We start from the raw sequence: 25,344 nt of genomic DNA, 5'->3' as shown, positions 1-25,344 counted from the left end.
ATCATGGCAGAGGGAGAATCTTATGTCAGTGCTGGCTTATTACTCCTTTGCACAGCCTGGCCTGGTAGACCGTTCTTCACGTGTATGTGTGAAATCACAGATTGGGGTTCATTTCAAGGAGTTTAGTTGCAGGAAGATGAAGCCACATGAGAAAAGCTTCTAAATTTTCGGAGGTTAGCCAGGGCAATAAACTATAAAACATTACAGGTTACAGAAAACTAATCTGATTATTTATCATGGGGTTGGCAGATACAAGAACAGTCTACAAGCCATATGCATTTGATTTTGACATTTTTAGTAAGTTATTCATCTTTCCTAAAGGATAATTATTTCTAAAACTGCTTAATATTGTGGCATTACTACCAAGTAAACAAGTGCATCCCCTAAAAGCACGGTAAAAGCGTCATTCCTCCTCATTCTCACACATTTTGGCATTAACGTCCTCATTTAAGCCACAGTAACTGTACACGGATGGGAAAAAAATCTACCTCGATATGCATACAGCAAAGTCAAATATGAGCGATATTAACTTTTAAATGCGTGGTGGGGATGATCAATGACACAGGATGTGCATTTCGACAGATAGCAGCCTCACAAGTCTATAATATTGTTTTTTCCTTCACCCATCACTACAATCTAATTTATTCTGAACAAAACTTTTGCCGTTATTGAATCTATAGATTATAAACATAATGTGTTAAGTCATTTCAGCATAAACAACAGAACAAATGAGACGCACATCATGGTCTGTTTAATAAAAGTGGTTATTTTAATTTCCTGTTCCCTCCATCATGTTTGTACAGATCTGAATGCTTTTCAACAAACAAATGAAAGTTTCTGTCTTCTTTCTTGTAGACAGACATTTCATCTTGATTTGTGTTTTGCCAGTTTAGTGCTGGAAGCCACCGCAGTTCCAGTGAGAAACACAGAATAGAGATTGCTTACATCAGTGGTCCCAGCTGACTGTAACATCAGGATTTTATCTACTGGATTAGGTCAGCAGCACACAACACTGAGAGAGGCGAAAAACACACATTTAAACACCAAAAAGCTACATATACCTTTACTTTAAACACGCTCACTCGCTCACATACACTCACATACACACGCTGATATATACATACACATATGCACAGTCACTCGGCTAAGTTTCGAGAACGACCACACACAAACACCAGAAACCAACAGACACCAAAGTAACACCACTGACAGTACAAAAAATCAAAAAATATCTCAAAATATACATTTATTATTTACAGCTCAAGTATACACCCTGTCACTCTTACTATAGATAATCAGTGTGAATTTATCAGAATGTACATCGATATGTACAGAGTAAATACACTGTCTTAAATACTATAAATATAACTATGGCTGGTCACATAAAGATTATCTGCACGGTTAAATAAATGTACTTTTACGTTGCTATTGGGAAGTTCATCTTAGTAACTGAACTGACTTAACCTCGTTAACACGTAGACAAAAGAGACCCTGGAGTTGGAATCTTTGTTTTCGGTAAGAAATCGATACCTGTATCCAGGCTAGGTTTGGACCAGAGAAGACATTTTCCCACTTTGCTGCAGAGTTTCAGTGATTTTTATTGTTAGAGGGAATCTCAGCTGTGCTTTGTCATATTACGGCCACTCTGCAGCCAGTAGCGCCGATCGCTGCTAATTGTAGAGAAAAATATAAGCCTGCCTGCTGTTGTGCTTTCTTCATATATGACCCACTGCATTAGCATTAGTTCAACATTGTTATCTATGTATTGTGCATATCACTTTGTAGCTTCAGGTGCTTTTGTAGACTTATGGTGCAGTTTAATTTTTTATGAGGATGTATTTCAGTGTGCAGCTTTATGCTTTAGTGGAGTCTTGCAGGATGCAGCAATCACAGCTATATTACTGACATGATGTTTAAGTTTCATCACCCCTTTCATTCACAATGATTTTGATGCTTATTTAGACATAAAATTATTTTGTGCTTACCCAAAATGTGCTTTATCCAAACCAAAACTGCTTTTTTTAAAATACAGGTTAAGTGTCTACCTCAGCTTAAGTGCCATTTCCATCACATGTAGTTCTCATGCACAGTTTTTACAGGAGGCCCTGTCAGCTGCAAAGTTAAGTTGCATCTACAGATGTTAATACTACTCTTTTGTAACTTGTATCTTTTTTATCCCCTATATCATGTTTCCTTTAATGCAGACTTTCACTCATTAAACTCTTTCATTTCCATCATGGACAGAGGTTTCTATGAATGAAAGACGAAGCATCATTTGAGAGACAGGGCAATAGATTTGAGCTGTATTGTCTTAATACCAGTCAGTCCCAAGCAATGCATCACAGCCATTGTAGGTCATCAACTAAAAGCAAGAGCCATGCTGTAGGGGGTACTGGCCATCGTATCATAGGGATTGCTTAGCAAAATAGGATGCAGGGTAATAAGAGCTCTCTGCTACTGGCTACCACAAAGGGATGACAGGGCAAAATTTTACATAGTACTTCTGACAAGATGCCAGATGATGAGATTTAAAATACTATCATTTTGCACTCAAAGATAAATGTCTTTTAGACGATACAGCGGACTAGATGTTTTTGCCTTGTCATGCATTTCTGTTGAGCCTTGTCATCTTAAACTATTTGGCCCCTATATTTACTTTGCGCTCTTTTCTTTTTTACATGTGTGCTTAACAAACAACTCCAGGGTCTCCCCCTAATTAAAGTGCAAATTAATATGATGGAACATTGGTGAAAACTCTACATAATAAAATAATAAAATAATCAAGGGGGGAAAAAACCCCATAAAGCCTAAGGCAAACAGACAACACAGAATCTGTTCAGGCACCGAACAATGTGGCTGACTGTGCTTCACACTACATCTGTTCAGTCTCAAGTACTGGTGTTGTTTCAGGGAGGGGCCACAGGACAGTGTCATTGGCTCCTCTGCTGGCCAGCAGAGTCACCCAGTGGTGAAAACCATGTATTACCACTCACTGCAAACACTTATATCAGAGTACATATCCACATTATAATTCTAAAAATGTGCTATGATTTGAGATTACACAATAAAATAAATTTAAAAAAGGTTTCACTTTCACACCTCAGATCACAGAAAAAGACATAGAGGTGTAGTTTGCGGTGCTTGTGAAATTATATCTCTATGGAGTGGTCACAATTCGAGGAATGTACAATTCAGTTGGAACATAAAATACCATCCACTCAGGGATGACATATGATTAATCCACAGCACAGCATGGCAGTGAACCTGTTATTCAATGTACAGGTATAACATAAGAAACATATTCTTGAAGGGCATCAACCGTAAAATGTCTCGTCTGTTTAACCGAGCAAACAGCCGTGCAGGTGGAGCAGACAGAGCGAGGTGTCTGCTCTCCTCTTCCTCCTCCACATCACAAGAGGATCTGTATCTATGGTGTGTTGCCACGGCTTCCCTTGGGCAACGCAGCTCTATTTTTAAACAGGCAGGGTCACCAGCAGCTCTCATTCAGTGGCAGACAACACATTTGTGCATGCACAATTACACATGCGCATCTGGACGTGTACACGAAGACGAAACTCACATTTCCAATTCCTCCTCTGCATTCGCTTTTCTGACAATGAGACAGACAAGCACGAAGCTGCCCTCTGATCAAACACACGTCGCCGTGCTTGTTCTTGCTCGTGCATTGCCGCTGCTGCCCTTCTAAGGCTTTAATTAAAACAGCATGATTAAAACAATTGATTAAAATGGAAAAGCTTTGTCTTTGCCATCTAGGTCTGGAGCTGCACAGAGACAGTGGGAAGTGCTTGCTGAGGGGAAGGATCCTTTGAAAGGAAAGTGCTGCTCTGTGTTAAGGCTCAGAGATGCTCTAACGATAGCAGGTGCCTGTGCTTCTGTGTTCATGGCATGAAGAGGCAAAACGCCGCCCCTTGACTTGCACTATTGCAGTGTATATGCACAATTTACGGTGACATCTCAAACTATTGCACGACATATATGTACAGTATTCTACATCAGTGGGGGAAAAACAAGATAGAAGGAGATCCACATTTGAATGAAGACACTATTGTGACTGGTTATTATTGCTGATGTGTGATAGGCACAATAAACTTAAAGATATAATGTGCTTGTAACACTGTTTACGCTATTGGAATCAATTGTTAGATACTATTTTTTTATTGACACATTTTCTAGATAAGAAATCTTCTCATACCGTGATGCAGATCAGGACAAGATGAGTGCTTTTCTTCCATCTCCTTCCATCCTATCCCCACAAATAACAATCCTTTCCAGGTGAACTAAAAGAAGCACGAGCTGATGAACACATATTACAGTTCACTACAATGTAAATTATGTTAGCATTACAAAAAACCTTAACCTCAACCAGAGCTTTTGGACTCTTCTATATTTCATTTGGCTCTTTTTCCGCCCCATCTCCTGGCAGATGGAGATGGTTGACATATCTGTTTGGTCTCACGTTCTCATGAGCTCTTCATCATGTCTGAGACTGACATGCAATTAGCGGCACAAGACGATGAGAAACATAGGTGAAGGGTAATGGAGCAGAATGAGGGGAATAGAGGGATTTTGCTCTGGGGGTTAAGGTGTGATGAATGCTGCAAGTGAATTTTCTCTCCCTTTTTCACTCCCACTGCCTCCCTCTCTGTAAGCAGGGCAGGGGTTTAATGGCGGGACTTTTTACGTCAGTGGATCATAGCTCAGACTCGGGCGAGCCGATGTTTTGGTAGCCCGTCTTGGTGCTGGTGCCGTAGTTGGTGTTGGTCATCTCTTGGGTGCCACCGGGGCCCAGGTAAGCGCGGTGGGCAGGCATGGGAGAGGGAGCCTCGCTGGGGTTCTTGCTGAGGATGAAACGCTGTTCGTCCTGCTCTTCCAGGTTGGAGATGTCCTTCATCATACCTTTACGGTAGGAGACGGAGAGCTTGTTGGAGCCATCTGAGATTAGGCTGAAGTGGCGGGCGATGAAGACGATGGGTAAAGGCAGCATGGCAACGACAATGAGGGCATAGGCCATGGCTAAAGCCCAAGGAGGATAACTTTGGAAACGGTCCGAGCCCTGAAACCAAAAGAATTCAATGAGGATGGCCGACAAAATCAAATGAAACGAAGGGAGAGATGAGAAGAGGTGAGGAGAGAAAATTAGATGAATTGCAAGAAGGGAGGATTTGGTCAAATGTTTCTCAGTCAAGCAACTTCAGTGCTTCTGATTACTGACCTCAGCTTCTACCCAGGCATTGTATCCTGCAGGACTAATGGCCATCTCGATAACAGTGGCACAGATGAGCAACACCAAGACAGCAGGGGACACAAACTTCCACATGTAGAAGTAGAAGGAATATGGCCTGAACCCAAGCATGTCCTCCAGGTCCTGCATAAACCTGTAACAAGGTAGAAAAGATGTCTCAACAAATATACTCTGAGTAAAACGGGGAAAATATTGAGTTTTTTGGTGAATGTTTTCTTGTGAATGAAAGAATGACTGTGCTGTAGTATGAGGGCCTAGTCTTAATTTTGCATATCTGCAAATTACCTCTTAGTTCCATAGATCCAGGCTACAGAGATGTTCTCCAGGATCACCACCACAATGAGGGGCAAACCAGCAGAGTAGTCATCAAACATTGCCACAAAGTAATTCCCTGAACGCAGCACGAACAGTAACCCCAACAGGAAGGCTATGATACAACAAACCACTGAGGGAGGCAAGAGGAAATATTGAGTTAGAATCATCAAAGGATAGAAGAAGAATATAAGCAGAATCAGCACCTACCACACAGAATCTCTTTGCGGATCTTGAAGGCATCCAGTATGGGTGTGGTGATGCCGGTCATGGTGCCGATCATGCTTCCCAGGCCCAAGTTGATCAGCATGAAAAAGAACATGACGGACCAAAAGGGACTGGCAGGGAAGTGAGTCATGGCCTCTGTGAAGGCGATGAACGCCAGACCGGTGCCCTGAACTGCCTAGAAGATGGAGAGATATCGCCCACTTAACATTATTTATGCAGTGTAGCCATGAAGGCGATTTATAAAGAGTTCATAAAGATGCACTTTGAGCGGGATAGTGCATTAAGCTTAAAATTACAACATAACAGAGACCAACAATCAAATTATGCAAGCCAATTGCTCTTGAAAATATTTCCAGGGGCCTCTCAGTGATCTTAACTAGTAAGAGGCACACTGAAAAGCTTTAACAACATTAGAGACTACACAGGGGTGGCCAGGCAGGTTATGAGCATATTAGCATAACACAGAGATGAGTTATCGTCTCTCTGAGAAAGTTATAGCCTCTGGACTCAGTCTAACAAGGTCATTTTCAAGCTAGCGCGGAAATCATCTGTAAAGTAAGGAGTAGCAAGATGAATTTGAGGGTTTAAATTAAACCGATGGAGCTGGGGAGGCAAGGTAACATACTGGTTTGAGCTCAGGGGATCAGGCTAAACATGCTCAAATCCAGTGATTCACAGGTAACCATGTAGTGGCATCAGGGTACTCTCCAGAGTGCAACTCATAGCCTAAACTAACTGCATAGCAATAATAATTTGTATCCACTTACACCAAATAAATGCCCGTAGAGACCTGAAAACCCACAATGATCCAACAAAACTAAATAATCTGCTGTATTCTGTACGCTTTATCACCCAAGTATCATACAGACTACCTGGACTCATTTTGTCATTTTTGGCTGTAAAATTACAAAACAATTCTCATATTTAGGGAACCATTTGAAGACAGCAGTACCTTGTGAATGCTTTGAGCTACGATGATACATTGAATATTGCTGCATTTTGTCTCTAGCACAAATGGCAACGGAGTTATGGTCACTTTAAAAGTGCTTGTAAAATGGGTTTGGCACCAAAAAGAGAGTTAATTACAACAGTCACTGATCATGAAATAAAATCACAACCTGAAGGTTATTAAGCAGCTCATAACAACCCAGCTACTTTATACTCATTATATAATAACATAATAAAGTACATTTACTCTCAATGGTAACGCTAACCCAAATTTGTCTCTGGCTAACAACATAAAAGGATCATTTGGTCTCCTTAATAATAATTTACCTTTACCTGCAGCCACCTTTCTCTAATCTCGAAACTATCCTTCGTGTATTTCATTCAGATATATAATCAGATGATCATCTCTGCCTCGAAGATTTATTCCCCCTGACCTTGTTCAGTTCATCCTCCAGGATACAGGGATCCAGGCCCAGCTGGGCAAAGTTTTCCTCCTTCACTGTCTTTATAACTGCGTACATTTCTGCGTAGTCCTGGGAAGACAGGTGGGAGAAGTTGATGTGAGGAGGGATGAGCTCTCTGCTCAGCACACCTGTGTTTAAGTAGCCCAGGATCTTCTCTGCATTCCTGCACATGGGTTGGAGATGTATAGAAGAAAAACATGTTAGTTTTCTATCTGAGATTGCTGAGGTTGCATTTGCTTCAGTGCGACGCACTTACTCGACGACACACTTCTCGTTCATGACATTGGCCTTGAACCCCAGCACAGCGAACACTACCAAAGTGGCCAGGATGGAGGTAAGAAAGTTGATGATGGAAACCAGTGCTGCATCAAAGTGGCAGTTATTGTCTCGCTTGTTGTAACTGGAGAAAGCGATGACGCCGCCAAAGCCCAGTCCGAGCGCAAAGAAGACCTGCGTAGCTGCTTCTCTCCACACCTGTGGTTCCAACATCTTCTCCAGCTGGAGAGACAAAAAGAGGAAAAGATTGTAAAGTTTAGATAATGTTTCATATTTATTCTAAAAATCTCCAGAATATTATTATTTCATATATTTAACATATCACGTGTTTTCATTGGATGATTTAAATTAACATATCCAGCACCATAAGCTAAATACATGAACTGACTACACTATCTTTTCCCGGTGCATGTGGTTACCCTGTAATGACGAATATGAAGTCTGCTTGGAATTTTTTATCCCAGATTTTTGACCATGTTATGTGGATTTAGGTCTAAATTGGCCACTCAAAAAGTTAACACAGCAGCCACACTGTACTTGAACACTAAGGGAAATATGAAACCTCTACAGAGAGTTTTCTTAAATCAGTTGTACGTATCTGAGAAAAGTGGATGTGCTTATGTATGAGGCGGCTATAAATCAGAAGCAGGTCATCTACTAATTGAAGGTTAGTGGTTTGATCCCTGCTGCATGTCCTCCAGTGAACGAATAAGCGTCCTTGGGAATGATACTTATTTGTTGATTGGAGTATGAACGTGTGTGAATGTCAGATAGAAAGCAGTGAATGTACGTGTATGAATGGGTGAATGCTGCATACAGCTCTTTGAGTGCTTTAGTAGAAAAGTGCCATATAAGAACCAGTTGATTTACCATTTAGTCCTGTTCACTGTAAGTGGAAAACTTAAACTTCATCTGAGCTCTACTATAATATTCATTTTGGAGCTAATCAGTCCCCAAATTAATGCACATTACGTGATCATACAAAGGACATAATAATGTAAATGCATTTTCTTCCACAATAAGTAAGGATGCTGATCTTACTTTTCACTTTTCCATTTCCACTACCTATTCTGGCTATTTTTGAATAATTTTATCAACACCAAACTGCCTGTACTACAAAGCACTTTGCTGTCATAAACCTTCACCACTAGAGGGAGCCATCAACCCAACACAGAACAAGTGATGGGCATTCGTGACATTTTCCTGTGAGAGGATCTGAGTACGTGATGCTAAAACCATCAGCCACACATGGCTGAACAGCCTGGTGGACCAAATGTCACTTAGAGTGTCACTTGTCAGCAGCGTGAGAGGAGAAAGCTTCAGATTTTAGTCTGTAGTCCAACATAAAAACATTCTGAAAATGTTCCCTTTTTTTCTGTGGTCAAATGAACTCTGACTGTCCCTCACCTTAGGGGTGAACATGTGAGCGATGCCATCCACTGCTCCCTTCAGCATCAAACCTCGCACCAGAAAACAGAACAGCACCACATACGGGAAAAGAGAGCTGAAGTACATCACCTAAGAGAGAAAGTCAAGTATATTAACACTGTGTTTCCATGGATATGCATTAAGAGGTCTTACACATAGAGGAAGATGTGCAAAGACACACACACACACACACACACACACACACACACACACACACACACACACACACACACACACACACACACACACACACACACACAGTGTTTTGTGTTTGCTTGGCACTGAATCTGTGGACTGAAACATGAAGATGAATTCGTGAAGTAAAATATTTCTCCCTGCAGCATTTCAGGGAATCGCTACAGAACTGGCTATGATAATTAGATCATCAAGTTTAGGGTTTAAAATAGTGTGTCAGAACTTGGCGATCGGCTCTTTGTTGTGCTTTTTCCTACTGAGACGCTGGGCTGGATGCTGCTGTTGCGTATGACTCATTCGCTGGATCAAGATTACAGGATGTTGTTGCAGTTGTTGCCAAACTAAGAATTTTCCATCTGCATCCTGAAACACTTTCTGTTTGGTTCAGTTTAAGTTTATTAATGTTGCATGTTCCTTTCTTCCATAATGTGGATGAGATCCCAAAATAGACAAGTGCCGACAAGAGGCTTAGCATCGTACCTTCGCCTAAAAAACAACCCCAAACATTCTCTGACGAGGATGAATCACTGAATAAAAATAGAAATTTCAAGTTGTTGTTTTTTTCAAATTATTTTTGGTTTTTATTCTGGGTCTGTGTTGTGTATGAATGAATTCAGAATCCTAATTTCAATAGTTAGCAGGTTTAAGCCTTGTTTTGTTAACTCAGTGGAACCCTGTACCTTTCCAGAGGACTGGATGCCCTTAATGACAGCCAGGCAGACCATGATCCAGGCCACCAGCAGGGACAGGGTCATTTTCCAATTCAGACCTCCAGTGTCGTCGATGCTACTGGTGATGTTAAGAGCCTGGCGGTACCAGAAGTAAGTGGTGGCTGAGCTCTTCTCACATTCTGGCTCCACAACTGTAACAGCAACAAACGGGAAGACGGGGAGGGAAAAGCACACCGATAATTAAATGCATCCAGTGTACTTTTAAAATAGAAAACCTGACAGATGTTTTATCTTAAATAAAATCATTTGTAAAAGGCCAGAAATGGAAATTTAGTAGCAGCAGCTACAAAAAATAGCACAGTATGAAAATTATTGTTAGTCTTAATCTATAAATAATGCATTTACATAAGAAGTATTTTCATGATTTTTATAATTACTTTGAATGTAATTCCTTACTTCCTTGAGGAGAAAATGCAGTTGGCTTTTGCATGAATTTTACAAAATAAGTGATTTCTTCATAATTTACAGCCAAATATTTCAAGTTTTTGGTTTTATTTCATTGTAAAACTCTTTTAATGAATGAAAACAACTCAAAAAAAATAGATTGAAGATGCCGATAGCCTAATGGTTTATGTGCACACGCCACATAACTGTGGTGTCTGCAGTTTGATTCCTGGCCAGCTGACCTTTGTTTCATCCCCCCACCCCCAAACCCCCCCCCCCCCCCCCCCCCCCACACACACACACACATCTCACGTTCTCAAGTACATGCAAAAAGTGCTTTAAAATGGCCTGTTAATTAGGAACAGAAGTGAAAAAAAACCCTGTAAGGTAATGATTAGTCAGCTGGCATAAATTAATTAGCAACTGCTTAAAGAACAGAAAACATTTACAGGTTCCAGCTGTTCAAAACTATGAAATCCTATTAAAATTTCTTTCTTCACACTTTGAGAACAAAATGGGTCATTTAGAAAATAATAATCAGGAGATTATTTGACAGTGAAAATCATCACTATATGTTTATAATTTTCCTTTTTTACAGAATATTTAAAAAAAACATACAAATATAGCTATGTTGATACTCTGTTGCAGTAAAATGGAAAATAAAGTAGAAATAAGTTAAATCACATTTAATTATGTAAACCTGCTTAATTACAATGCTTTCCACCTTTGGAAATAGTTAACATCACTACATGCCCACTGATTTTACAACCATGAGCAGAGTCAGGATCCTGCCCTCTCATGCTAATGAAAGTTGATGCCTTTTCTTCTGCCAGAACCTGCGTGTGCCCCAAAGACTACCAGCTGCCAGCCATTAGAGCTACTGACCCTCAGACGGGTCATGCGGTCTGACAAGTGCCGCAACAGAGCTGCCATGTAGCATGAAGCGCAGGGCCGGCCCAGCAATAGAGACAGCGCAAACACTTATTTGCTAGATGTCTGCCGAAACACTCCTGCTTGACCACAGAGCCACAGCAGAAAGCTGCTTCAATGCAAAGGCATCCTGCTAAGTGCCGCGTCTGCATCTCCTGCCATAATTACTGAATATGAAATTACCTCGTTGGAAACTGTAGTATTTATTTATTTTTCTGTACTCGGTGTCATGGGGCATAAAACAAAATAGCATTCATGTGGACATGTGTTTTCTGCTCTGCGTTTATGTTCAACCGTTTGCAGCTGTTTAGTGATTTAGTGGACTGTACTGTTCACTCACCGGCTTGAGTTCCATTTCTGTGGATGGGGCATTCAGCCCAAGGCAGTGGATACTGAAAAGACTGGAAGAAGTAGAAGATACTCCAGCCAATAATCACGTTATAATAGAGGCCCACAAAACCGCAAACCTGAAGAAAAATAAGAGGAAAACAGCAACACTTAACATTGTGAAAAACAAATCACACAAATCCAGATTGTTTATGCCATGACTCTTTTTCTTGAGTCATGGCATAGATGCAAAGCACACAGCTTAAATTAGAGTGCATATCAATTATTGAGCTGTTTGCTCTCAGCAGCTAAAGCTCGGGTCCTCTATGAGGAGGTATTTATAGCTCCTGATCTCCCTCTGCCATATCCGAGCTGCCACACGCCTCATTGCCCCGGGCCAGGTCTTTCCATCTCCGCCTTTGCACTGGATGGATGAAATCACTATCAGGAAGAGAGTCAAACAGAAAGGCCGACAGACTCATTTGCTGACTGGCTATATTTTAAGCTGGTATCACTGATGGGTCACTACTTCTGCTGCTGCTGATGGGAATAGTTTGTGACAGCGATCGGCGCTGATCTTTGCATGTTGCTCTCTTTAATGCAACAAAAGGAAGTAATATGAGCAGGCAGAGGGAGTCCGGCACAGCATGTCTGTAGTCTTAGAGAACAATGAGCATTTAAAGTGATGAAAATCATTCTTTAACACAGTTGTGTAAAGTGGATCTTGGTCTTAAACGCATTTGTATGTCTTCACAGGCTGTTTCAATCACGATGCAAAAGCAGCACAATACTCAATTGCATTTAAATAAAGCAGCCATAAATAAGGCTCACTGCCTTTATTAATCATTGTTTTTTTATGGATGTATAATTGAGTAAAATTAATAATAATTTAAAAAAAAGATCAACTCAGATATCATAAAATGACCATTAGATTGGAATATCATCTGTTATTTATTGTTTTACAGTCCGGTGATTCACTACGAGGTGGAAAAAATATGTCACCAAATTTTCCACTAACAGTAAAACGTCAAATCTTAGTTGCTCATAAATAAATTTGCATTGGTCCAGTGGTTAGGCAGCGAAATGTTTATTTAACTGGGTTAATTTAGAGAGAGAAGCACAAGTATTATCTATTTATATTTATTTATTTTAATAGAGTGGACTTCATGCTGGATACAAGAGTAAATCTTTCATGGCAGAAAAACTGAGAAAATCATGACCTTGTGAATTTAATAAAAATGAATAATTCATGAAATTTCATACAGGCATTCATGAACTCACCAGAATGGCCCCTCTGATTTTTCTTTTATTGCCACCGTGACAGAGACATTTGTGGTTTGACCTGAAATGTCCACATAATTACTGGATGGGTCACCACTAAGTCCCGATTTTGACTTCTGCGGGGTATCTTTGTAAAGCCTACAGCGTAACCGATTTCAGTGGCCGACGTCATTGCCCCTGTGCATTATATGTTAATTAGTCTGTGGTCATGTTTTATTTGCAGTGCCAGACATGAAACAAATAAAACGCTGGAATGTTTTTGCACACATCCATTCTGTTTCAGCAACCTTTCTCCAGGGATGTGCTGACATTTGTGAGTCTTTATTTTGCTACTATGATTATTAATCTTTGTAATGAGGCTTTGGTTGTTAGTCTCTCACTGATAAATTCAAAAACTGCAGTGAAAGGGTAAATGCACAGAAGGAATTGCCAACACACCAATCACAATATTTGTGCCCTGCGTCAACCCTACATGCAGTAACATTTCTAGGGAGGTGTTGTTGACGTCAATATGTCCTCACAGAGCCACTAACATGGTTGCAAGTTAAAAGTGACAGGCATCAGTGAAGTCATTACTTATCACATGTAAACTGAGTGTGAATCGGAGGTCATGTTAAGCGACATAACCCACTTACCATCAGGCTGGAAACCCCGATGCCGCCCAGCCTTGGGTAGACGTAGTTCCACACACCAATGCTGCCACGCCTGATCCTCTGACCCACCGCCAGCTCAAGGAAGAACAGTGGGATGCCAATGAGGATGAGAAGAATCAAGTATGGCACCAGGTATGCACCTGAGAGAGACAGAGAAAGAGCAGGGGGAGGATAATTGGCTGCAACATCACAGATTCTTTTGTGTGCTTTTTTAAATCTATGCACAGCGAAGGACAAAAGCTCAAAGCAGCAGAGGGGATGTTGTTAAATTTTTCTCTCTTCTTTTCTTGGATCCTATTTTTGGAATCTATTCTTTTCGTCTTCAATGCCCCTCACAATTTCTTTTTCTTCCTCTCACTCCTCATTTTTAACTTCCATTCATTCTGTCTGATATCTCCATTTCCATTTTCACAAAGGGGGAGCGATGCGGGGAGAGCAGCAGGCACTCACAGAAAACAAGTCACGTCCAGTCATGCTTACGTCAAGAAATGAAGGGGCACCATGGTGACAAAACCATTCAATGCCGTAGAGGATGGGTCAGCGATGGAAAGCTAGAGAGAGCAGCCTGTTTTCAGACTAAAAACAAACGCCGGTGACGTTTGACTCAAATAAAATTTCTGATAACATCGGAAGTGGCTATTAGAGGTAGCAGCAGACAAAGAGAACAAAGACAAGAACACAGTGTCGTGTTACACAGTGTCGTGTTACACAGTGGTGTGGAGAAGTGGCTAATGTGCTGAGCTCTTTTTGATGTCTACGTCGGGCAGCAGACACACGGAACAAGGAAAATGTGGCGAGATAAAAAAAAAAAAAACAGCCGAGATGACTGCTTTAGTTTTTGTTTTTCCTTACATACATTTCACCTGAGCCAAAACAGTGATAGTCCACACTATTTATATGCTTTTGACAAGATATCAAACCACTATATATGAAGAACACACTAGAAACCCCATATTTAGGGATATGGGTCTTCATGAGCAGGTTCTTGGTGCAGATAATATGGTATCGATTTCTTTCTTAATTTAAAAAGAGAAACTGTTTGAAGTAAAAGCTAAATATAAACATCCACAAACACAATGAATGTAAATGCTTCCACACAGTTAAACACTTAACATTCATTCGTGCTGGTTTTGTCTGACCACCTGTGGGAGACTTTAAACCGACTTGCCAGCCAGCACTTTGCTCCACATCATCACAACGCCAAAGGAGGAAATGTCTTTCGGAAGTGTTTCACGCCTCCTGTAGAGTTCAAGAGACTCTGAGAATCAGTGCCAAGGTACACTAAAGCATAAGTTTTAATACTCTAGCAGTAAAACTTATGCTTTACTGAACCTTTTTTAAATTTGTTACAAATGTATTTTCCTGTGTCTCGTATATATTTAAGTGTGTTGGCAAATGGTAGTCCCTATTTGCAAATTTAAAGAACTGAGTGATATTTGCTGAACACTGCGGTGATGACATGAGTTTATCCTGCATTTGATTATAAGAGAAAACAGTTAAATTGTGTTGAAATGAATCCAAGTATGACTACATTCAAAAGATTATTTAAAACTTGAGTTGTTTTATTATTTTTTTCTGTAAAGACAAACTCAAGCATATTGCGAATAGTAGGTTTCACCATGAGGCATGAGCTCAACAACACAAATTAATTATGAATATTATTTAGTTCTAGGTGAAATGCGTAAGCCTAAAATGTGTGTTTGTCATGAAAGGCTTGACTCAAAATATTAAGAAAGTGATGGAAAACTTGATAAAGGAAAAGAATTAGAGACAGCTTGTCATTATCATGGGAACAAGCCCAGACAAGACAATGCAGCACCTCCCACCAAGTCAAGCGTCAGCGGGGACACTTATTAATGTGCACAAATATGCACACACTCTGATTAATATGAGCAAATGCACGCACACTCAGATTTCGCTTTGTTATCACACGTTTCAAATACCCTCTCTACACACACCTCCCACACAAAGCACTCACGATGCCTGAAAGCCAAGGAAATTAATATTTACTCTTCGACTTCCTCCATTTCAGTCATCGCCACCATCTCATCTCATCATAATACCAGTAAATCACGCTACCTGAGAGACAAGGCTGAGAAATCTGCTACAAAAGCAAACAAAGCCAAAAGTGGAGGATCTCGCAACATTATGCCAGACCTCTCGGAGCTCCCTCGTCTCGGTGAGGAGACGACCTCGTCTTGTAGCTGCTGACAGCACGGATTGGCTAAATCTGAGAAACACTGAAGAGACTGTCCCTCTGACTACAGCAGAGGAACTGGGTTAATGTCGTCTGTGTGTGTGTCAGATGCAACAGCAAACACTGCTGCTGTCTTGTCTGTCCCAAGTCCTGGAAGCTAACCTATAATAAGATAATAAGATGCATCAGTCAGAGCAGCAAAGCTTTACACAATAACTGTTACAACTGCTGCTGTTCACGAGATGAAAAGCAACACTGTGCTTCAATCGTCACAGCAAACGGCTCATTAAAATCACATTCGTCTGTGTGTTCAAACTCTTGCTGCTAATTGTTTTTAATCACTTCCCCAGATGACTTACATGGTGTCCCTCGAAGCTCAATATTAGGCACACTATTTACTCTGTGCATCAATATTTTTACTGTCCAGCTCAGCTCGACATTACAAGCACGTCCTGACCAATAAACGTCTATCCTTCATTTAGTCAATACTTTTTAGGCTGGACTATTACAATTCTTGCTCTAAAAGCTCTCTGAAAAGTCTTCTGTTGATCCAGAACACTGCAGCAAGAGTAGTAACTGGGACCAGAGAGAGTGAGTGTATTTCTCCCAATCCAGACAGTCTTTTAAAATCCATCTCCTCACATACAAACTTTTGAATAATCAGGAATCATCATATATTAAAGACCTCACAATACCATAATTATCCTAATAGAGCACCTTGTTTTTACACTGTAGGTTTTTCCTCGAGTTTCTAAAAGAAGAATGGGAAACAGAGCATTTGACTTTCAGGCCCCTCATCTCCCAGTTTGGATTCAAGAGACAGACACCCTCTCTACTTTTAAGCTTACTTTCCTTTTTGATAAAGTTTATAGTTTTGACTGTATCAGGTGACCCTGAACCTTCCCCTAGTTATGCTGTGATAGGCTTAGGCTGCCCAGGATGCACTGAGCATGTCTTCTTCACCTTTTCACTCTCTGTGTGCATATGCACCACCACCACATCCAACCACTAGTTTTCTTTTACATTTTGGCTTTTTAGGGTCTTAACCCTACAACATAAAGTGTCATACGGTGACTGTTGTGAATCACTGCTATAGAAATAACAGTGAATTCAATTGAATTCAATAATGATTATGTAAATATATATGTAAATATATATATATATATATATATATATATATATATATATATATATATATATATATATATATATATATATATATATATATATATATATATATATATATATATATATACATATATATATATATATATATATCCATCCATCCATGTGCTAAGTTGTCACTCAGCATTAAAATCTTAAAATCTGCTGAAGAGCTGTGGCTTGACCTACATCACTTTATGCTGAATATCTTGCTCAGCAATGGTAATTTCTAACTAGGCAGTTATACCAAAACAAGGCAACCACAGCAAATGACTCTGACACCTTCTGCTCTGGACTGAATTCTTGTACTTGTACTATTTCTTGTACCTTATTGCAGGCCTGAGCTGCAGCAAACCTTGAAGTTAGAGACACTCGCTACTCAGAGACACATTAAAGCATTAATAACATTTATAACAGTTTTAATTATTGTGGTTATGTGGATGAATTTTATTGTTGCGATCTTGTGTAATTTTTCTCATCGCTCTTTATCTTAGACTCAATGATATTTATTGAATGAACAAACGCAACCAATTAAGTGAAAAAACAGGAGATAAATTAGTTTAAATTACTCACATATTTCGTTCTGTGATGTGATGGAAATGAGGGATTTATGACAGCAAATAATGTAGAATTATTATTTATGTCAATCATCAAAAGTGAGCATATTTGAGCAAATAGTTTCCAGGCACACACAGGGTTACGGACAGGAGTGAGGAGAGCAAACAAATGCTTAAAGGTTAAAGAAAATCAGTGAGTGCTGTTAAGTTAACTACTCCCATCTGGCCACTTATTTAATGAAATATTTTACAGAACTAATAAAAAAAATCACTTTAACTGCCTTGGCTTGGCACCTCCTGTTAACATTACTCAGCACCCTGAAGGATACATGTTCACCATGGGTGGCCTGTTTATAGGAAGTGAAACCCAAACCCAGCAAATATTATTTACTCCAACTTTGGTCACAAAAAATGTTCAGGTTTTTCTGCTTCTATCAGACAGCCAAACCAAATTCATGCACACATATTCATCCACCTACCCACACTTTTTTCTAGTGCTGAGTACGCAGGATTAAGCTACAACACACCTGAAAGATAGAGACATATCTATAGGGACTTCAAAGCTTCAACAATATTTACGAGAGTTTTGATTGTTGTGTTCGTGCATCTGAATGTGGAGACTGTTTTGAGTGACGGGATTTATTACTGTGATCTTGTGTACATGTAATTTATTCTTAGCTCTCTTGTAATAGAGAGCTTAACCTTAATGAGACTTCTTGAATAAATAAACTTACCTAACTAGGTGGGACTTAAATTAGCTGAAATCACTCACATTTTTCTGACTGTGATGTGATGGAAATTAACTTTTATGGCAATCACTAAATGTGAACATTGTTACTCAACTCATATTTGAGCAAATAGTTTCCAGGCAGGACTGTGGAGAGGAAACAAATACCATGCTTAAGGAAAGGACAAAATATAAAAACAGTGAGTGCTGTTAACTGCTCCCATCTGGCCACTTATTCCAGTTCTATGAGACAGCAAACTACAGGGTGGGCCATTTATATGGATACACCGTAATAAAATGGGAATGGTTGGTGATATTAAAGTCCTGTTTGTGGCACATTAGTATATGTGAGGGGGCAAACTCCTCAAGATGGGTGGTGACCATGGTGGCCATTTAGAAGTCGGCCATCTTGGATACAACTTTTGTTTTTTCAATAGGAAGAGGGCCATGTGACACATCAAACATATTGGTAATGTCACAAGAAAAACAATGGTGTGCATGGTTTCAACGTAACTTTATTCTTTCATGAGTTATTTACAAGTTTCTCTTTGTTCACAGCCATTGACATGTCGAAGAGGTTAACACGTGAGGAGCGGATCGAAATCGTGTTGATATCTGGTGAACGCAGTAACCGGGTCATTGCAGCAGATTTCAATGCAAGACACCCTACGAGACCACCCATCTCCCATGCTACAGTTAGCAAACTGCTTGCTAAGTTTCGTGAAACTGGTTCAGTGTTGGATTTGCCAAAATGTGGACGCATGAAAACTGTCACTAATGAAGAAACATCAGTGGCTGTCCTAGCTTCATTCGGCAAGAGCCCACAGCGTAGCACTCGCCGCATGTCACTGGAGAGTGGCATTAGTCGAACATCCCTTCGGCAGATATTAGCTACTCACAAACGGCACCCTTACAAACTCCAGCTCCTGCAGCATCTCAACGAGGATGACCCAGATCGGCGCACAGAATTTGCAGAATACAAGAATTGGAACAGGACCCTCAGTTCACGCAGAAGATTTTGTTCAGTGATGAGGCAAACTTTTATGTGAATGGTGAAGTTAACAAACAAAACCACCGCTATTGGTCTGACACTAACCCACATTGGATGGATCCCTCCAAGACTGTTGGAACAACAAAAGTGATGGTTTGGTGTAAATGGTAAAAATGGTAAATGGCCTGTATTTATATAGCGCTTTTACTAGTCCCTAAGGACCCCAAAGCGCTTTACATATCCAGTCATCCACCCATTCACACACACATTCACACACTGGTGATGGCAAGCTACATTGTAGCCACAGCCACCCTGGGGCGCACCGACAGAGGCGAGGCTGCCGGACACTGGAGCCACCGGTGTCCGGCATATACCCCATGGTGTGGTATATGGGGTACAACGATAGTGGGTCCATTCTTCATCAATGGAAACCTCAAGGCCACTGGATATTTGAAATTGCTACATGATGATGTGTTTCCCTCTTTATGCACTGAAGCTGGCACGTTCCCTCAGTTTTTCCAACAAGATGGTGCACCACCACATTATGGGTGCCAGGTCCGAGCATTCCTAGCTCAACAGTTTCCTGGAAAGTGGATTGGTCGTCGTGGGCCAGTTGAATGGTCCCCAGGGTCTCCCGATCTGACCCCCCTAGGCTTTTATCTTTGGGGTCATCTGAAAGCAATTGTCTATGGTGTGAAGATATGAGATGTGCAGCACCTGAAACTACGGATACTGGATGCCTGTGCTGGCATTTCTCCTGCGGTGTTGCTATCAGTGTGTGAAGAATGGGAGAAGAGGGTTGCATTGACAATCCAACACAATGGGCAGCACATTGAACACATTTTATAAGTGGTCAGAAACTTGTAAATAACTCATGAAAGAATAAAGTTACATTGAAACCAAGCACACCATTGTTTTTCTTGTGACATTACCAATAAGTTTGATGTGTCACATGGCCCTCTTCCTATTGAAAAAACAAAAGTTGTATCCAAGATGGCCGACTTCTAAATGGCCACCATGGTCACCACCCATCTTGAGGAGTTTGCCCCCTCACATATACTAATGTGCCACAAACAGGACTTTAATATCACCAACCATTCCCATGTTATTACGGTGTATCCATATAAATGGCCCACCCTGTAGTTACAAATTCATGTATTCATCCACTTACCTCCACCATTTTTCTGGCACAAGTAGGGAAACCTCCAGACGTTCCCCAGACCCACAGAGAAGCCCACCTGGGCCAGGATGTACTCCAACTTGTTGTTCCATGCTGGTCGGCCATCCTCTGCATCTGGGTCAGGAGAAGGCAGCAGGGCCTTTACTGGCGCAGTAGAGCCAGGACTTAGACCCATACTCATCTGACTGCTCTTATAGTCCATGGGGTGCTCCAGAGACAGCAGGTCAGCCACTGACTCAGTGACCGGCTCATTGCTGTGCTCCCGCTGAGTCACCTTGGTATTCTTTGGCATGGCTGCGAGACCGGGGCGTTGACAGAAGCAAGAAGATGAGAGCCAGGAGAGAGAATGGATGGAGGCTGGCAAGTTTCCAGGGGATGAACTTTGTGGTTTAGTAGGTCTGCAAAGAGAAAAAAACCCCAAAGTTTTAATCTAACCGTTCATTATGATTGATATAATGATATTTTATGTACAAAACTCCTTCTGGTAATTGTTCATCCATCATTATTTCTTCTTTTTTTTTAAAGCAATGTTTTTTGTGAATTTTGCACAATGAAGATTTTACAGAAGGAAAATCATACAGTGCAGAACTGCAGCCAGAATCAAGCTAAAAGTGGCACCAGGGTTTTCTTTAAAAAATGCAATTAATTCAAGAATATAAAGAAGAAAAATTACTGTTAAAAAATAGCTAGTTTCAGGCCTATAAAGCATCACAAGCCCAATTCAGGAGCCACACTAATGGAACATGATATAGAGCATGTTGCTTCAACTAGTTTCCAGAACTCAAAACGTTTCTAAAAACAGCAGCACTTCAGAGCCATGAGGCATTTCAGTAATCCAATTCATTGTGGTGAATGAGGTACAAAGATTGAAACACAATCCATTTCACAGCAGGGCCCATTTTACTAAAGTTGGGTCATGTGAATAGGATGACCAGCAGCATAAAGCCTGTCTGTGTGACTACTGGTTTCAAGAAAAAGCAGTAAAACTAAGGCCTCTGAGCAGATTTCATCAGTTATTAGTGTCTGTATACTTTTCTTCTTATTGCACAACTTCAAAATCTTGTCTACATGTTATTTTAACATTTTTGATGCTGATCGAGCACAGTAATAACTTCTTGTGTTAATTTTTCAGTGGCCCGTTACTTTTTGTCCAGAAGATGTGAGTCTCTTGGAATTGCGCTAATATTAGCCTATCCATCCATTCATACAAGGGTCCTAGCCTATCCCAGCTGTCATATTATTATAAATATTAAGTAATTTAATAACAAAACTCAAATTTAGCATTACACTCATATGCAACGATGGACATTTATGCACTAAACATCCTGTTTACTTCATGTTTTGGTTTTCTATGGAAGCAGAAGCAGTATAGAAACACAGCACAGGATCATTAACACTTCAGACACATCCACCAAACAAGAGCAGGAATACTTGCCCACTGTTGCATATTCCTGCAACACCTTTGCTTGCAGCAGAACTAGTCTGAAATCTAGTGGGGTCATCTTTCCACAGTTAGCCCCACAAAGACACGGTGTAACAGGGCAAGCACTTGTTTTACTGTAATTATGTCCCGAGCTTTTTTGACAATGAAAAACTCAGCTCAAGCAACTCAGCTGCATTTGTAATTAACTGCGGCTAAAGTAAAAAACAAACAAAAAAAACCAGCTTGTATGTATGTTATAATAAGTCACCGATGATTCAAGAATCTGAGTATTAGTGGTATGGTACCGGTGTTAGTCTGGTCTTGCCCACAAAAATTCGTTTACCTTCACCTCCGTTCCTAAATTGACCGCAGTTTAGTCAGATATTCAATCGGAAAAATGACTAAAAATCATGAAAATTAAAAAAAGGGAGTAAAATAAGTGAAGATCTGCCTTAAACTATACCAAATGTGTTGAGTGAAATAGCTGCACTGCACATGACGAGGGGTGGTCTTTGTGTCGGTGATCTACTCCTGCAATAAAACACAGTAGGAAACCCAGTAAACACCAGCAACCTAATTCTTTTTAAATTAAAATGTAAATTTGTGGTTGCAAGCATGAAAGCTCAAACTGACATGCTTGACCTTCAAAGACTGGTGTGAAAATCACGTGAAAACACTGTGAGAAAGTTACTCTTTGCTGTAAATGTCAAAAGAGCTGCTAAAGGAGTAGTGGATGAATGAAAACAGACCTTGAAGGCAGACCCCCTCAACCTGCCCTGTCTCCTACCCCCTCTTTTGCTGTTGTTTCGCTGTGTGGGAGGAGTTTGATCTGACTTTTCACTCTGGCAGTTCAAGAACAGAGAATAGAAGCCAGAGGTGTTTGATCTGAAGACAAAACTTCTAATCTTAAAAAACAGATGCACTCGACTGAAATCAGAGCCGGTCCTGTACTCACAGCGACTTCTCAAAGAATAGTTGCCAGCCGGCCAGACTCTTAAGCCCATCCAAAGTCTGAACCAGTAGCACGCACATCAAATTCCTCAACTGCAGTCACGACACGCAGCAGCTCGGAAGCTGAGTGCTCGAAACAGATCCCAGAACAGCGGTGACCTTTCCCACAGCGGTCTACAACTGCACAATACTGACTCATCATCACACACTCTCTGAATGAGGTGTGAAACAACAGTGTGCATGTTTGCAAAACAAAATTATTTTTTGACTCAGCTGCAGTTTTGGCACTTGCAACCCTGAGCCCTGCAAGAATGTCCACATGATGTTTTTGCCCTATTTTCCAAACGAATGGAAATATTGGTATAGTTAGTAACAAACTGGCCTAATTTCTACTTATGGGTTGGGATGATGGTGGTCTGTTAGACACAAATGGCAGATAGGATTGCCACTGTGACCTACTAATAGCGTGTGGTGAAAGTTTTCGATGTTGTTGTAGCAGTACACAGCAATTTTCTGGGTTTCACAGTATGTGCTGACACAGATGGTGCATTACAGAGACAGCAGGACTTCACATACAGTGCAAGACACTGTTACAGATTATGACTCAGTTGTCAATCACCATCTGAGGGAAACAAAGTGACAAGAAGTGTTTTTGTTTCTTTCAGAATACTTTGAAAAATGATTGTGCTTGCACAGAAAACAGAACATTCATGCAAAGGATAATGTGCTGCAGACTTTAAAGCGTTTGCTTTCCAAAGGAGTGATGGCAATAGACCCCTGTGGCTCGTGTGTGTGGCTGCCTCCTCAGAGGCAGATGCTTGTTCCTGCTTCTTCTTCCTGGAACTGTATTCCCAACTCTCCTCGGACAGTTTTGTGTTGATGATGTAACAGCGCAGGTTCTCTACAAAGATATGCTCCACTTTTATCTAGTGTGGTTGCTAAGCAATGGCTCTTCCTGCAAAATTGAAATCCCATCCCTGCAGCATCAGTGGTCGCCTGCCTCTCCTCTCACCATCTCAAATGGACAGACATAATATGCCCTGAAGGACGGCTGCAAATAACACAGAGCTAATGTGACAGAACAGTGGGAAGGAGAGAGTGGGAATACTGAAGGTGACAGTTTGTTGTGGGATCTGTTGCACTGTCAATCAGGCAGCAATCACAAACTGTCTCACTTGCAGATCTTAGATTTGACTCATTTCTGGATAGAAGATGGTGTCACTGTTGCATTTGGTTAGATGGCACGATGCCATGCAGGGACCACGAAACTGATTCGCTCCTGAACAACAAAGAGGCAGAAGGTGGGATCAGAACATCACCTGTGTGGCCATGTTCAAGCATCCTTCAGGCATGTTTTACACAGGCCCGTGGTCATAAGCACGAGAAGTAACTCTATACGTGTGTATAACCTCTGATACCTTGTCAAGGTCAAACCAACCACCTTATAATAAAAATGCGGAATTGCAAAAGGCACCGATGTAAGTCAGCAGATGATCCGCCTCCCCGCAGAATTTGTTATATTTGAGTCAAATTTGGACACACATGGCGCGACAGCGTCAAGCAAGGGATTAATAAACGACGCACACCGTGAATGGCGCGGCGAAGCCACCATTTGTCAGGTGATGTGTTGAAAGCTGTCGCTCTTCTCTGTTAAATGACTTCAAGTAGGATGTTTTTGCAACTGTGCAAGTGCATCGCGACAATACAAAACAATTTACTCGTCTCAGAGCGACACCACGAATGCATTAATAAATAACACAAAAATTGTTACCGGACTGCGTTTCTTACCTTTTGCTGTGTGTAGAATCGGTTAGAACGACTCACTGTGATAACATACATCCAACGTACGATAAACTAGCTTCATTCAGGCACGGTCTCCGTATGCACCATCTCTGCGCGTAAAGAGATGCAAAATCACAGCTTCCAGTCACATAGGGCGCATGGTGCGTAAAGTCTGACGCAGGAGCTCGGCGCCTGCCACAAGTTTGGGCTCCTATAATCACATTAACTTGAGCAGGTAACAATTTATTGCAACCGTTTGTCTCTCTATGTAATGTTCTCTAGATCTGAAAAACACACCCGCTCACGCTTCTGGTTTCCACGTGGTTATGGCTGTGTTGTGGAATAAATCACCCCCCAATAGGATGGAGAAATTACTATGGTAAGTCACGACGGTGTCTGACGCAGGTTTGACTCATCCGCTCGTGCGCACGTCAGCAGTTGATCCGAACATCTGCAGTGGTCCCAGGATGTTAAGATAATAGGGGCGTCACACAGGTAGCCTTTAATCAGATGGATCAAAGGAACTGACTGAATATGCTAATGTGCAAATTGCATTCGTCTTCTTCTTCTTCTGCTTCTTCTTCTTCTTCTTCTTCTTCTTCTTCTTCTTCTTCTTCTTCTTCTTCTTCTTCTTCTTATTATTATTATTATTATTATTATTATTATTATTATTATTATTATTATTAATGCATTGGGCCAGATTTTTCCCCACACTCTTTAAAGTTCACAGTTCACTGCTCAGTTGTCTTTGGTCCTTACCTAACAGGCGTGTCGATGTGTACCCACAATTAAAATAGGTGTGAAACGATGGCAGAGTCATTTTTCTCTCTGACACTAGTAATTTATTCTGCGTGTGGCTCTCCTGCCTCACTGGGTGGCTCGCCCCCCACCACCACATATACAGTAGACAGGTCTGCTGCACAACCTTGTAGTTTTCATTCCAGTAGTTTGC

The 25,344-nt window shown here is 40.9% G+C and overlaps 1 protein-coding gene across 1 annotated transcript; it reads right to left on the bottom strand.

The window, feature by feature from the left end:
- Positions 1-745: 745 nt before the first annotated feature.
- On the bottom strand, positions 746-24,835 carry slc6a17 (solute carrier family 6 member 17). Its single transcript, XM_085259224.1, has 12 exons — positions 24,399-24,835; positions 20,228-20,634; positions 13,403-13,560; positions 11,500-11,626; positions 9,795-9,976; positions 8,899-9,009; positions 7,472-7,713; positions 7,186-7,378; positions 5,786-5,978; positions 5,549-5,708; positions 5,234-5,396; positions 746-5,074 (listed from the first exon to the last, which is right to left on the bottom strand). Exons 2-12 carry the CDS (start codon positions 20,526-20,528, stop codon positions 4,712-4,714), a joined length of 2,193 nt encoding a protein of 730 aa, XP_085115350.1. The 5' UTR covers positions 20,529-20,634; positions 24,399-24,835; the 3' UTR covers positions 746-4,711.
- Positions 24,836-25,344: the final 509 nt, after the last annotated feature.

This window comes from Mchenga conophoros, linkage group LG20 (genome assembly GCF_057382185.1).
Source record: "Mchenga conophoros isolate Kocher_MC1m ecotype Shallow Benthic linkage group LG20, M_conophoros_male_GT1.1, whole genome shotgun sequence".
Classification (NCBI taxonomy): domain Eukaryota; kingdom Metazoa; phylum Chordata; class Actinopteri; order Cichliformes; family Cichlidae; genus Mchenga; species Mchenga conophoros.
Note: the sequence above shows the minus strand (reverse complement) of the source record. Positions and strands in the feature narration are given on the sequence as shown.